This window comes from Pteronotus mesoamericanus, unplaced genomic scaffold (assembly GCF_021234165.1).
Source record: "Pteronotus mesoamericanus isolate MK-2021 breed Mesoamerican mustached bat unplaced genomic scaffold, CSHL_Meso_final contig_265, whole genome shotgun sequence".
NCBI lineage: Eukaryota > Metazoa > Chordata > Mammalia > Chiroptera > Mormoopidae > Pteronotus > Pteronotus mesoamericanus.
In genome coordinates, this window is record NW_026555113.1 from 1,723,945 (window position 1) to 1,737,806 (window position 13,862).

A 13,862-nucleotide genomic window follows, 5' to 3' on the forward strand; every position below is an offset into this window, starting at 1 on the left:
GAACCAGAGGACACCTGCAGGGCCCCCCAGCAGCCGGGAGGCTGGGCACGGGAGGCTCCCGCTGCTGGGCCTGCGTCGCACCTGGCACTGCCACCAGCCCTGGCTGCAGAGCCACGGCACAGGCCGCGCCGGTGGCCAGGCCTCCCCAGAAGGACGCAGAGACCACCCAGCACCACCCGTCAGACGCGGTGCGTGGCTTGCCCAAGGGGGGGCAGGAGCTGCGGGGCCCCCGCATGCTGGCACCGCCGTGCAGGGTGGGGGCCAGGCTCCGCTTCGGGGCACGTCGGCCTCCTGGCACGCGCTTCCTTTTCCTTTCTGCACGTCACGGACCACCCTGATCTGGGCAGCCGAAGGGCCGGGAGGGTCTGAGCGACCTGCTTTTCCTGCTGTGGAAGGGCCGAGTGAGGAAAAGGCCGTGCTTGCGGCCTGATTTGGTTTTGATTAGACTGAACTCCGAGCCTCGAGTTCGCAGAGCCGAGCGCTGCATCTCCCCCTCCTGGGTCCCAGCCTGCTGACCCACAGGTCAGAGCGCGCGCAGCGCGGGCGGAAGCGGGCCCGCCCTGCAGACATCTGCTCGGCAGCCGCGCCTGCATCCCTGGCGCGTTTACTGCGCAGGAGAGTGATTATCTAAGGAAGACGAATTTATCATTATATTTACCACTTTAATGAAATGTCATAAAGCTGACAGTATTGATTGAAGTTATAATTCTGGAATTAAATAGGCTTGATCTTAAAGTAGCTTTAAAATGTTAGAATAAAAGATACATGCAGTTCCAGTCTAAAAGTTAATTGTATCAAAATCCACAATATTACTGACAAGAATTCTCCAGAATAGATAAGAATCTGAAATTTTTTTCACCTAAGAACAATGTTCTAATGTTAGCAACACTCTTGGGTTTATGATTTAAATTTGCTATTTGCAATTAAAGAAAGTAGATATATTTCTTCCTATTTCTCAATATTTCATACGTAAAGTAACCTTCCACTTTATACCTACTCTTGAATTATGAGTCTAAAATACAGTCAGCTATTAATAATCTAATCTTGGTGGTGGGTTTTCAGTATTAAAAATATATATTTTAAGGGAAAAACCATCTAAGTAAAATCAAGATAAAATTTACACAGACCATGTCATTTCTCACTGTGTCACCTTTTTCTTCAATGGTTCTTCCTTTAGAGCCAAAAACACTCAGTAATTTGACATTAAAGTTTGAAGCCTGTCCCGTGAGAACCCGATCACCAGCTGACAATAAACGGCACCCCCGAATACCAGCAGAGCTCCCAGGCGCAGCCCACAGAGCCAGAGTCAGCACCTCCGTGTCAAAGCAGCGGCCCCTTTCTTACCTGGAAGACTCCGCTGGCGAGACACGCAGCGCGGCCGGCACAGGCGCTGAGGAGCAGCGCGCAGCCCGCCCGGATCCGCAGGCAGGGTCACGGGCCCCCGCACGGGACACAGGGCAGGGCGGTGGTGGCTGCCTCCTCAGTCCCTGGGGCCGTGCGCTGGGCCGACCTGTCAGGGAGGGGCGGCGACTGGACCGGAAAGGTCCAGCCGGCCACCGGCCCCCTCTCCCCGGGAAGGTCGCAGCACATGGGCAATAGCACAAAGGCACCGGGAAGCTCGTATCCGTCTCCCCAAGTATGTTTGTCTCGAATTAATCGTTTTTTCTGGTCTGAATATGTGACGCACACGTACCATTTAGTCGTCTCTGGAGTGCTTCTTCCTCTAGGGTAATAATGTAAATTTGTTCATCCAGGTCTTCAAGAATCTACATTTAAAGATCAAACTGTGAGTGATGCAACATCACGAAACCGGTGCTTATGAGAACATTTCGGCTGCTTGGCCTGTGATTTAGATAACATTCCAATTACTAGGAATCCAAAGTAAAAATGCTGTCAAACTACTCGACTCACACACTAAGCAAAAACCCGTCCACAGCTGGGCCCGCCGAGCGCTGACTGTCCCAAGCCTGCGGCCTTCAGAGGCCCTGCGGCTCGCGCTGGCCAACGGACACAGGCGCTCCGTGCCTGCCGAGAGCTGAGGGCGGCAGCGCTTCCCGCTGCGCAATGTGCGGCCCTGCGAACGCACGGGCTGGACGCCACCGGGGGCGCCTCCCTCGCACGTCGCCCCCGCCCACGGACGCCCCGCAGACGCCGAACGCCAGGCTACAGAAACCGCCCGGCAGACCGTCTGCCCTCACGGCGCCCATGGACCAGCCACTGAAATGGGGGGGCACACCAAAGCCATGTGTTTGCCCATCTGACCCAAAAACGGGATGTAATTCTTTTTTAAGATTTTATTTACTATTAGAGAAAGGGACGGAGAAAGAGGAGGAGAGAAACACCCACACATGGCAGCGTTTCCAACCACCACCCACGGGCAGTTACAGGGGCTCTGCCCCACGGTCCCCCGCTGACCCGCCCTGAAGGGGTCCGCCCTCGCCGCGCCAGCAGCGCCGTCCTCGAATCAGCCCTCCGATGGCCCCGGCTCTCGGGGAGGCCTGGAAGGAGCCCAGAGCGGGTGCCAACGTTCTGCGCCATTCAAACCCAAACCCCACCTTCCCGGCAACACAAAGAGCCGTGCGGCGCCAGGACAAGCAGAGAGGGATGGACGCCCTGCTCACCCGCCCGCTCTGCTCCCTGCCGGGGCGCTGCCAGGACACAGGGTCTCCCACCATGCCGTCCCCCTCAGGTACCAAATTTGCACAATTTATATAAAATTGACTTATAGCAATCCAGTAACTTCCAGGATTTCAATAGACACTGGTACTCCCCTATGGCCTAGAACCAGTAACAAAATAAGGATAGTAACGAATCTCAATAACCGCGGAAGGCGAGCACCCTGTGAGCGAGGAAGCGGGGAGCCCCTGGGGACACCGGCGAGGGCTGCCCTGAGGCGGCAACATGCGCGTCCCGCGCGGGGACGAGCCGGCTCCGCAGAAGCCCCTCACGGCGATCTGGCCATAAATGAGACCACCACCACCTCACCTGCGTTTGCCACGGGGGTGATGTGGAATTGTGCGTGTACCATAGAGCGCTCACCACAAGCACACGGCGTGTGCCTAATGACTCAGTAAAGGACCCCTGTGATTGGAGATGAGGAACAAGGAAAGGGGCGAAGGACACCGCTGACGACAGACAAGTCTGGGAGGAAAACTAGCGCAGGGCAGGAGGCGGAGGCGGTGCCGGCTTTGTGTGTGCTGGTCCCGCTCCGCGCGTGTTCCCTAGGGCGCTCAGAGGCTCGCCCTGCGGCCCGTCCTCGCCGCCTTCTCCCCGGGGACAGACCCAGGGGGCCGGGGAGGGGCCGGGGCTGCCGGACCACCGAGCACAGCCACTCGAGAGCAAGCGCTGAACTGGACACAGCTGCCTACAGTTCGGGGCAGGAAGTGGAGATGGAGAAAGAGACCAAGATAAATAAACAGGCCAGAGAGCCCAGAGGAACTGAGCACGTGCTGCGTCACAAACCCGCTGAAGAGGGCCGCGAAGTGCGAGAGCTGAGAGTGGGCACGCGGTGTCCGAGTGTGCGCACGTTCAGGGGCAAGTTAAAAATGCGATTTTATTTTAAAGAAGGTATAAAGAGACTGTCACTTTTTAAAAGAAAAAGACCTTGAAAATTAAGCAAACATTTACTAAAAGAATAGCTTTATATTTCCTTAGTTTTTTTCTAAAAAACAAGTGTATAACCATAAAAATTGAGCAAGTATTATTAGTAAAATACAAACAGAGGAGAACATGAAAAACACAGAGGAAGGAGCTTAATTATTTTAGCTTAAAGAAGGGAGGCAAGGGTCAGAGCCAGGCGGGAAGGCAGCAGACCCAGCGCCAGGCCCCCGGGGGCTGCCAGGCAGGGGAGCGGCGAGAAGCGCCCCGCGGGGGCAGGCGCGGGGGAGCCTTCAGCCCGGGCCCGCCGAGTCCAGGCCCGCGCCCGGGGGCGCAGGGGTGCCGGAGGCTAAACTCGGCACGGCCGGGCCCCGGGAGGCCCGGCACGCATGGGCTAGTGGCTTAGACTGCAGCGTGGGGGCAGTGAGGAGCCATGCACATGATCTGAGGGACCCATCTCCCAGACACAGCTAAGAATTGTTTCCATGTTATTAATTATTTGACAAAGTACCTAGAGGCCAAAGAAACAAATGATTAGAACTGAAAATCATTAGAAAATGCATATATAACACTTCTGAGATTAAAGGGACAAGATCTAATACACAAATATTCAGCAACATAATTGCTTTTATAAATCAAAGAATGTATGTGGTAAATTCTGAAACATAATAGTTGTTACCATTTGATATAAGGCAACAAATACCTAAAATACCTGTAAACATTTGGAAATCTGTCTTAAAACTTGCTACAGAAATTTTACCCAAAATAAAATATGGGTAGTATTTTAAAAGCAACAACAACTGTGGTTTCCGAAAATGAAAACGAGTAAAATAAAAACGACAAGCACAGACGGGGTCCCCAGGCCCCAGGAAACGCCCCCCTCCGCCCCGCGCCGGCAGCACCGGCACAGCGGCCGGACAGGCAGGCGGCGCTGTCGTACTCACCGCCGGCTTCACGAGCAGCTGGCCCATCACGGCGAACATGCGGGACAGGCCCACGGGGGTGCACACTGCGGAAGGGGGGCGACAGGGCGCTCACCACCAGCCAGCCTCGCGCCCTCGGGACCTCGCCCACGCAGACGCCGGGGGTGAGGAAGCTCCGGCGCAGCCCGAGGCCCTCCCGTCCGTGGGGGCCCCCGAGTCACGGGCGGAGCTGGGCGGACGTCCTCCCGCACTTGCCGAAGGACAGCGGACGGCTACAGGCCGAGGACGCACACACGCGGGCCTCGGGCACCTGACTGATGAGGGTCTTTTCAGAGACAAGGTTAAAGAAAACCAACTAAAGAAGAGGCTAAGCCTTAGGTGCTAATGGAACTGAGAAGCAGATGAGAACATCTAAACGTGACAGCTATAACCTTCCGTCCTTCCAAGGACATTTAGCGTGTGTAACGTCCCTCAGATATGCTGTGGTGTCGTAGGTGGAACTAAGCCAACTTCCAAACGGAGACCGCACATCCCCCAGGCGCGACGCCCCCACTGCCGTCCAAAAGCAGGGTCTAGTGCTGTGATGGCGGGCACGGGAGGCAGTGCGGGTCTCTGTGAGCGTGAGCGTGTGCGTGTGTGTGAACGCCCACAGCCGTGCGCACGCCTGCAGGTCTGCGTGCCTGTGCTGCAGGCGTCAGGGCCTCTGTGTGTCTGGGTGGCCGTGTGCACAGCTGTGCCCGTGTGCCTGTGCCTGTCGCTTAGTGTGCACACGTGTGCTCCGTGGGTGCATCTCCCCCCTCCACCCACCCCTGCCCCCCCAACCCTGGGGAAGAGGCTTTTTCTGGAGAACAACACAAATGTCTTATTATCTCAAGGATTCAGTTTGCCAAAATTTATCTTGAACGTAACAAAACATAAGGGCCAAGTGTTTAAAACTCTCTAAGCTATTGACAAATGTCATCAGGAAAGTTTCCCACAATTTTCTAGAACACAGGACAGCTACTATCTGCTCAACACGACATCAGGCAAATACTTACAGAGGAGGAGCAAGCAGCCCATCAGCGAGATACAGGAGTACAGGTAGGGCAGGTAGAACTCCCAGAGATCTGCAGAGAAGGGGGCACTGTCAGTGAGTCCCCCGCCGTCTGCGGAGACGGGGGCCGCCGCAGACCAACACTCGGCAAACGTCGGAGCCACCTGTGTGAGTCCGGCAGGCCCCACGCGTGACAAGAGCCCACGGGGGGTGAGGGGAGCAGGAGAGAGCCCCTCCGCAAGCCTGTCCGCGAGCAGGAAGCAGCTGCGCGGGACACAGAGGGCAGGAGCCGGCCCACAGCCGCACCCAGGCCCAGCTGCGGGGTGCGGGGGGAGCGCGGGGCCTTCACAGCGTCCTCAGAGTAAGGTTGGGGTGGGGGCGCTTCTCAGCTCCCTGCGTTCACCAGGGCTAACTCTCCACAGACAGGTTCGGCTGCTGCAAAGGTGGGCCCGCGGCCGCGGGCCGGGGACACGGCTGGGGAGGCCGGCGTACCGTAGAGAGACTCCATGCTGGCTGCGTCACGGTCCACGAGCGCCGAGGCGACCCACACCATCCCGAAGATGAGCAGGGCGAGCAGCACCAGCATGACCAGCGTCTCCAGGATGCGGGCTCGGATTCCCTGCGAAATACACAGGCTGACGTCGGTATCGGGATATGGCTCGTGCATCATTAGGCTCCTGTCTACAGACAAGGGCGCAGGATTCCTTGGGAAGGGGGAACGTTTGTATGTAGCAGCAGGACAAAAACCACTGCGAGATCACAGTTGTTCACGTTTAGTCCGGTTTTTCAAAAATCTGTAAAATGCCATTAGCTTTGAAGAAAATACCCAAAAAAATTCTTTGGAAAAACATTTTGCAGAACAGAACCATCCTAAACAATTAATTACTGTCCTAACACTTTCTTCCACGGAAGCAGATTAATCACCTTTTATCTGTGGTTCTAATCAAGGGATACGAGGCTAATTAAGGCACAGAGCCAAGCAGCTGGCGAGCTCCGCGGCTGCAGGCTCCAAGCCCGCCGGCCGGTCTGTCCTGTCCTGCCGCTCGGGCCGCGGGCGCCCTCTAGCGCCGGCGGAGGCTCCGCCCGCCCGCCGGGCCGGAGGAGCGGAGAAGGGGCGCGGCGGGAGGGGCCGCGAAGGATGGCCAGGCCTCTGCGCGGTGACAGTCTTCTTGGTACTCCCCAGGGCTGGGACGCGGGTACATGCCGTTCTAAATGTAAAACGAGTCCAGTCTCAGGGCCAACCTGGAGGCCAGACTTGTGAACTTGAAACCTGCTGCACAAGGTGACAAGGACATCCTTATGTTCCTGGAAAGCCACCGAATGACTGAATCTGTCATCTCGATGCTGTAATGTGCTGATCTGCAACATCTAACTCGACAGACGGAATTATAAGTGAATCCATGTTTCTTTATGAACCACATGATCCTTCCTTCCACATTAAAAAGGTAAAGACGTGAGTTATACATGAAGATCCTAAACACGCTGATTCCGATTTCACCCTGTTATTTTCCAGTTTCTGCCCTGAAGGAATGGGGTGCACTCCGTAGACGGCAGCGCCCTCGCTCCTCCTCAGCAGCAGCGGGCAGGGCCTGACATGCTGCCCCGTGCACTGCCCCCAAGTTGCGGCGGCCTTTCCCGCGGGCCCGGCCCAGCACAGGGCGGCCTGGGGCGGGACAGGAGCCCTCTCCTCGGGCGGTGCCCGGCAGCCTACGCTGTGGGCCCGCAGGCCTCCGCAGCCTGGGTGGCGTGGGGTGCCAGGGCGGGGCAGACAAGGCGCCCTGGAGGACACCCGGGCCCGCGCCGGGCAGTGGGGTCACGAGCAGGCTCCCAGGACCTGGCGGTGAACACGCTCTAGCAGGCGGGAGACGGAAGGGCCCCCATGACTGCGGACACCGGTCCAGGGCTGGGCTGTGGAGGGGCACGGGCAGCCTGGAAGCAGGGAGGGCTGACCTGGTGACGCGGAGCAGCGAGCCCTGCGAGGCCGGCGGAGGGGACTGTCCAGTCGCCAGGGCTATGGCCACGAGGAACTACGTTTCTCCAGTACTTTGTACTTTTCTGTATTTCCCAAACTTTCTAGAGTAGGTGTGTGTGACTTAAGTAATACAAGGACAAAATCTTGTTTTTAATTTTCAATTATTTTCTGGGAAGAATTAACTTCCAGGATACTGCACCCACAAGAGTAAGCGTTTGAAAACAGCCGGTTCCATTTACAAGCTGGAGGAAGCTGGTTGGTGCGCAGCCCAACTCCCACAGGCTGCGAGGTTCAGATCCTGGTCCCACCAGACTGGACAATGCTGGGCAGCGACTAAGCCTTGCCGTGCCTCAGCTTCCCCCGTGTGAAACGGGGTTACCGTAGCACCCGGCCTCGTGGGGCTGCTGCGAGATCCGCTGAGTTCCGGCGCCCCGTGCTGGGCATCCTGACTCCAGCGGCAGCCTAGGCCGTGGCTGCCTCCCAGGCCCCGGCTCACGCGCCACCTGTGTTTCTGAGCTCAAGTTAGGCCACCTCCTAATGCCAGCTACACCCACCTGCCCCCTGGCCACTCACCAGTGCAGACCCTCAAGAAATACTCCTGTCTTTCCCCGTTTGACAAGCGCTCCTTACCACCTTCCCGACCGCCACGGTGACAAACCACCTGGTTCTGCGCCCCGCGCTCCACCCATCCACAGCCCCCCGCTTCCCTTCCTCTCCATCCGGTCCTCCCCCTCCCCAGCTCGTAGTCCTTGCCCTCGGCGTCCCCGCCTGCACTCCCAGCATCACCCGCCTGACCGGGTGAGCCGGCCTGCTTTCAGGCCAGTCCAGCATGCACAGGCCAGTCCCTGGGACTCCCCTCGAGCCTCTGACTCCACGGGCAGGCGGCTCCCTCCTCGATTTCTCCTGAGAGACATCTGCTACACCCGCCACGGGGGCCCTGGCAGCCTTCACACAGCCTCTGGCTGGCGCAGAGCCCCGGGACACAAGGTGGTCACTGGCCTCCCCGAAGCGGGCAGCACCGCGGACTCCTCGCGGCCCGGCCCGGCCCCGGCCCCGGCCCCGCCCCCGCCCCCGGCTGGAGGCCCTGCATCCCCCCCCCCACTGCTTCTCTCCATGAGTCACCTACACCTCTGCACAAATGGGGCTCTTCAAAACTCAAACTTCATCCTGTCACGCTTGGTGGCAACCGCAAAACAGACGCGGGGACACCACGGCACCCGAAACGTCCAGCCCAGCCTCGCGAGCGCCCCTGTGGCCGGCGCGCGGCCGCCCGGCTGCCTCCCCCGCGGGCCGGGGCACCCGAGACGGCCGCGGCGGCGAGCGCTGGCATGGGCTGGCGGGCGTGACCACGGCTCGTCCCGTCCCTGCCACATGCACTGCCCCTTACGGTCACGGGGTCACACGGGAGTGACGGTCACCGGGCTGCCAGAGCGGACTATGACCCGTGCGCTGCTGACACGCCTCCTATGAGGACTCTGCGTTCTCAAGTGCTTTCTGGGCACTTTCTACATGCGACCTTACTATAAAAGTCTTTGAAACACAGTTTGCTTAAAGTGACCCCCTCATTTAACCAGCTGGAGCTTCTTAAGAGTTCTAAGTGGAAGTTACGTCAAACAGAGGAAATCCACTGAATACACATACTACCCCCTTCTGCTTGTATAAAGCATGTTCTCTCCTTGAGAAAAACACAGAATTTCAAATGCAACTGAAGGCTAACCCTCTCTGGAAGTCCCAACAGGGTTCACCAGCCACATACCTGTCCACACGGACTTACAACCTAAGCCACCCCCCAAAAATCTTGTGTTTTTAAAAAAATTATATGGGAACAAGACTTTGTAAAAAGAAACAAGCTATCTAATTCCAACAGGATGTCTTTTCTATTATAGAAATATGAGTAATACCAAGATGAAATATCTAAAATGCATATTCACATGCCTAAGTGGTCAAATGAAAAATATTTAACCACAAAAACAAAAATCTTCTGCAGGCAAATCATATAAAATCCTCGAGTATTTCCCTCCAATTGATGAGCATTTCTTTTGGAAGACAGGAGGCAACTGAGAAAAGGAACTCTGTCCGTCGTCACCCGCCAACCTAAACCGAAGAAGAGGAAGAGGCGGCAGGAGGCGGTGGAAAAGCCTGGCCCAGCGCCCGGCGAGGCCGACCGCCCGGGGCGGAGCAAGGCGGCCAGTGGGGAGCGCAGCTGCCCTTCCGACCGAGTCCACGAGGGGGCCAGGGCCTTCGCGCTCTCCTGTCCATGGCAGTCTCCCTTCGTGATTAAATGAGACAAAATCAGCTCAACTTGCAATCACCAAAGGGCTCGTGTGTGAGCTTTGGCTGAACGAATGGAAACACGCGGACCTTCTCATTAAACGCAGTACGGCAGGCGTCCACCCGCCGCCGCCCGGGGGCCGAGGGAAGGGGCGCTGGGGCAGCAGACGTGGAGACCCCACCGTCGACTCAGCGGCGGGCTCGTCCGAGGCCCCACCGCACCGACGCAGCAGCGCCGCGGGCAGCCCGGAGCGCGCCACGGGCACAGCGCCTGCTCTGGAGGCGGACCTGCCGGCACCGCGAAGCAGCGCTGTGAGCGCCTCGGCGCCACCGTCGATCGCAGCAGGGCGGCGGCGGAGCACGAAGGGCACCCGCTGCCCCTTCTTCCGTCAGGAGCCAGCACCGCGAGCAAAGAGGCCACCGGGGAAGACCCCTGTCGGCGCCCCTCTCCCGCCCCGAGCTGCAAGGCGGCAGGTGTCAGAGCGCGCGGCGGACACCCTGCGCGTGGCGGGCACCGGGGCTTCCACGGTCCATCCGCACGCGAACAGAGCCTCCTGCGCGCCCGGCCGCCGCCGGCCGGTCACGGTGTCGGCAGCGGTCTCCCCCATGGAGCCGTGTGCACGCCCGGCCCGTGTCGCGCCCTGCTGGGGTTCCGTGGGCTACGTCCTGCTTCTGTCTGCCGTGAGTGCTCATCCCAACGCCCCCCCAAAACCGTACGCCTAGGTCACTGAAACGGAACGCCGTCCCTTTCATCAGCACCACAGTGTAACAAGTGCTCGGTGCACTGGCAGAAAGCGCCATCCAAACAAAGAACTTTCTGCCAGCAAAATACCGTACCGTTTTTATGAAAAACAAGCTGTGTAATTAATTACACTAGGTTCATACTGGTATTATTTTGTAAATTACAACCATTTCAACACTGGAACAGTTCAAATTAGGTTAAATAAGCTAGTAAATAAGTACTGAATGTGCAAAGTTAGAACACTAAAATAGTTATAATTGCTTCTTGAAATTTTTGTGCTGCTCATTCACACATTTAATTGCCCTGGACTGAACATCAATAAAGCAAAAAGTACCATGTACTTACAAAAGCTCTAACAATAAGCTGATATGTTTCTATGGTGATGAACATTTAAACAAGATTTTGCCTGGACATCTTGACCTCTTGGAAGGCATGTAAACACCACTTTATACACTGTGTCTCCACCCCTCAGGGAAGCCTGGGAAAGATTTCCACATTCACAGAACATTTAAAATAAATATCAAGCCATTGTTTTCACTGAACAAAAAGGGTCTCTTGGTAACAGTAAGACGGGGTTTGCACAGCGGGACACCCAGCCGCACCAAACACACACGCAGCCGCGGGGGAGCCCGGGAGCAGCGCCAGGGAAGGGCGGAGAATGAAGGCCGGTGCGCGCCGCTGCCGGCCACGGGAAAACCTCGCCCGGGCATCACAGGGGTGTCCGGTATTTCCCCCTCTGCTCTCCTGGTGATTGTACCAGGACACAGTGTGGACCGCACGTCAAAGGAAACAGCTTTATCGAGAGCCCTGCTAAATTCTAGAGCAGTCACTTTAATGGCGACACTGCGGGAGACGGCGCGCACTCACTCACGGAATGCGGTCCACGCCAGACGGGAAAAGCGAGGCGGCACTCGAGCCGCTGCGGCGTGGCAGGAAGCGCGCCAGGCCAGGCCAGGCCAGAACGACCCCAGCGTCCCCAGGGCACTGCACTGAGATGAGTGCCGTGTTCAAACTCGTGGCCCAGAGTTTCCGGTGATGCCAGCCGCAGGGGTCCCCGGGCCGCAGGTAAGGGGGTGAATGCAGCGAGTTTCCAACATGTCAATGAAAGCAGAGTCGCAGACAGACTGCTGAACTTTGTATCAAAAATTTAAAACGTAATTCTAAATGTGAAAGAAGCAACTTCTCAGCACACAGCACCCCACACGATGGCGTGACGCTGGCGCCGGCACAGATCTTTCCCTGGTTCTGATCCAAGGGGCCTCCGGTGTCAGCTCCGTGGGGGGGCGGGGGGGGCCTGGCAGGGGAAGCGCTCCCACAGGCGCCTTCTGTGCCCGGAATCGCCACAGGCCACCACAAGGGAGCGTTTACGACCCACAGGGAAGCTCATGCCACAGACGCCCAACAGTCACCCGTGGCCTCCGCACGGTGGCTGCCAGGCACACCCTCGCCTGGTGTGTCTGCGGGCAGCCCGTGCCTGCACCTCCCCACGTGACAAGCATAGGACCCAAATGACAAAGCGACCTGGAAACAGGCGCGGGAAGGATGCTCCAAACGTGCATTAGACTAACCTGCCATTTCAGTGAAGGGATCAAACACAACACACGAAAGCCTCTGGCTCGAGAACACCAATCCTCCAGAGCAGCGAGACCACCCAGGGGTCAGAAGTCCGCCCTGCAGGACACGAGCGGGACATCGCGGCCTCCGCCTCTCCGCGTGCCTCCGCAACGCCGGGCCGCGCGCCAGAGGACTGGGGAGGGGATGGCTGACAGGCTGGCGGGAGGGGCCGGTGACCGGAGTTGGGCCGGGCGGGAGACGACGCCCACAACTGCGGTGACAGCGTCCTGCTGCCCACACGGCAAAGAGCGGGTCCCCACAGAAAGCGCGGGGAGCCAGGGACGCCGCCAAGGAGCCCACGCGCTGTCGCTGTGGGCCTCCCACTGCCCGAGTACCCCCTCCCCCAAGTGCACCTGGGCCCCCAAGCCTGACCCCCGCGCTCCCGTGGGGGAGGGGCGCGAGCGTGCAAGGACCTCGCCGTTCCCCACTGAAGGCCGGCGCACGGGCGCAGCGGTTCCCCACGCCAGCCCGTCCCTGAGAAGTCAGTCGCCTGTCTTTCTAAGTAATGGAAGCCCACTGTTCAGCTTCGTGTCTGTAAGACCCCTGCGGGCAGACCACCCGACCTCCGGGAACAGCACCACAACCACCGTGGCGGCCGCCTCCGACCTGCGTTCCGTGTGGGACACTGCGCAGGCACGGACCGAGCCATTCTCGCCGTGTTCCAGCGCCCGGCCCCTGCCCCGAGCAGTCCGCCTTCACGACTGGGGCTCTGCGCCGCCCCGCCCCCGGCTCCGTCCCTATGGAATTCGAACCCTCTGCGGACCTCACAGAGGGGGAGCGCGCAGCACTTGTCTCACGATGGGTCCGCCACGTCGCCTGTCACGCTGTCCTCGGGGCCGGCCCGCCCGCGCCGTGGGGAACGTCAGGGCGTCCCTCCTTTTTAGGGCGGGGAGTCCACACCTCATTCCTAACAGCGATCGACAAGCAGGCCGCGGCGGGTTCCGCTGCCGCAGAAGTGGGCGCACAGACGCCCGTGGCGTCCTCGCTTCCGGCTCTCGCGGGCACGCGCCCCAAGGGGAACTGCGGGCCGCGCAGCCACTCCGGCCTTGACAGCCGAGCTCCGCCGTCGCGCTCCGCGCTCTCCGCGCCCACCGGCGCCTGCAAGAGGCCCGGCCGCTCTCCGCCCGCTCGACGCCCGCCGCCCTCGGGCCGTCTGGCTGTTTGCTCGCGGCCACTCCAACAGGCGTGAGGCAGCATCTCGCTGCGGTTCCGCCGGCGCTTCCTCCTGACCAGGGCGGCCGCGGTCTCTCACCTGCATGGTGGCCGCCCGCACGCCTTCCTCCGAGACGCGCCTGCTCGCAGCCCCTGCCCGCTGTTCAACGAGCGACAGAGGTCCAGCGCCACGGGCCTCCCGCCAGACTGCTCCAGCCGCGGTGACCTCCGCTCGGCCCTCAGACGTCACGCTCTGCCCGTCGGACCTCGTGGGTCCAGCCTCTCGGAACTGTTACTGGACTTGCACTGACCTGAAGCAGTAATTTGAGGACTGGTATTTTCACCATATGAAGATATTCATACACAGAGAAATATCTATCCATTTATTCGGGTTTTCTTTAACCTCTTTCGATAAGATATTTTGTTTCTATATATTATTTCCATAAAGGTTTTACGTACCATTTACTAGATTTATTTGAACATACATTAGGCATCCTTGCTATTATAAAAGGCATTTTCAATTAGACTTTGTCACTATTACTTATTGACTTTCTGTAT

General features: G+C 58.5%; 1 protein-coding gene across 1 annotated transcript in view; it reads right to left on the reverse strand.

Moving 5' to 3' along the window:
* LMBR1 (limb development membrane protein 1) overlaps positions 1–13,862 on the reverse strand; it is a 70,812-nt gene that overhangs the window by 21,192 nt on the left and 35,758 nt on the right. Inside the window, exons 6-9 of the mRNA XM_054574782.1 lie at positions 6,046–6,172; positions 5,558–5,626; positions 4,542–4,606; positions 1,694–1,766 (exon numbers count right to left, since the gene is read on the reverse strand). Of these exons, the coding sequence (XP_054430757.1) occupies positions 1,694–1,766; positions 4,542–4,606; positions 5,558–5,626; positions 6,046–6,172 (334 nt within the window). The remainder of the gene's footprint in view (positions 1–1,693; positions 1,767–4,541; positions 4,607–5,557; positions 5,627–6,045; positions 6,173–13,862) is intronic.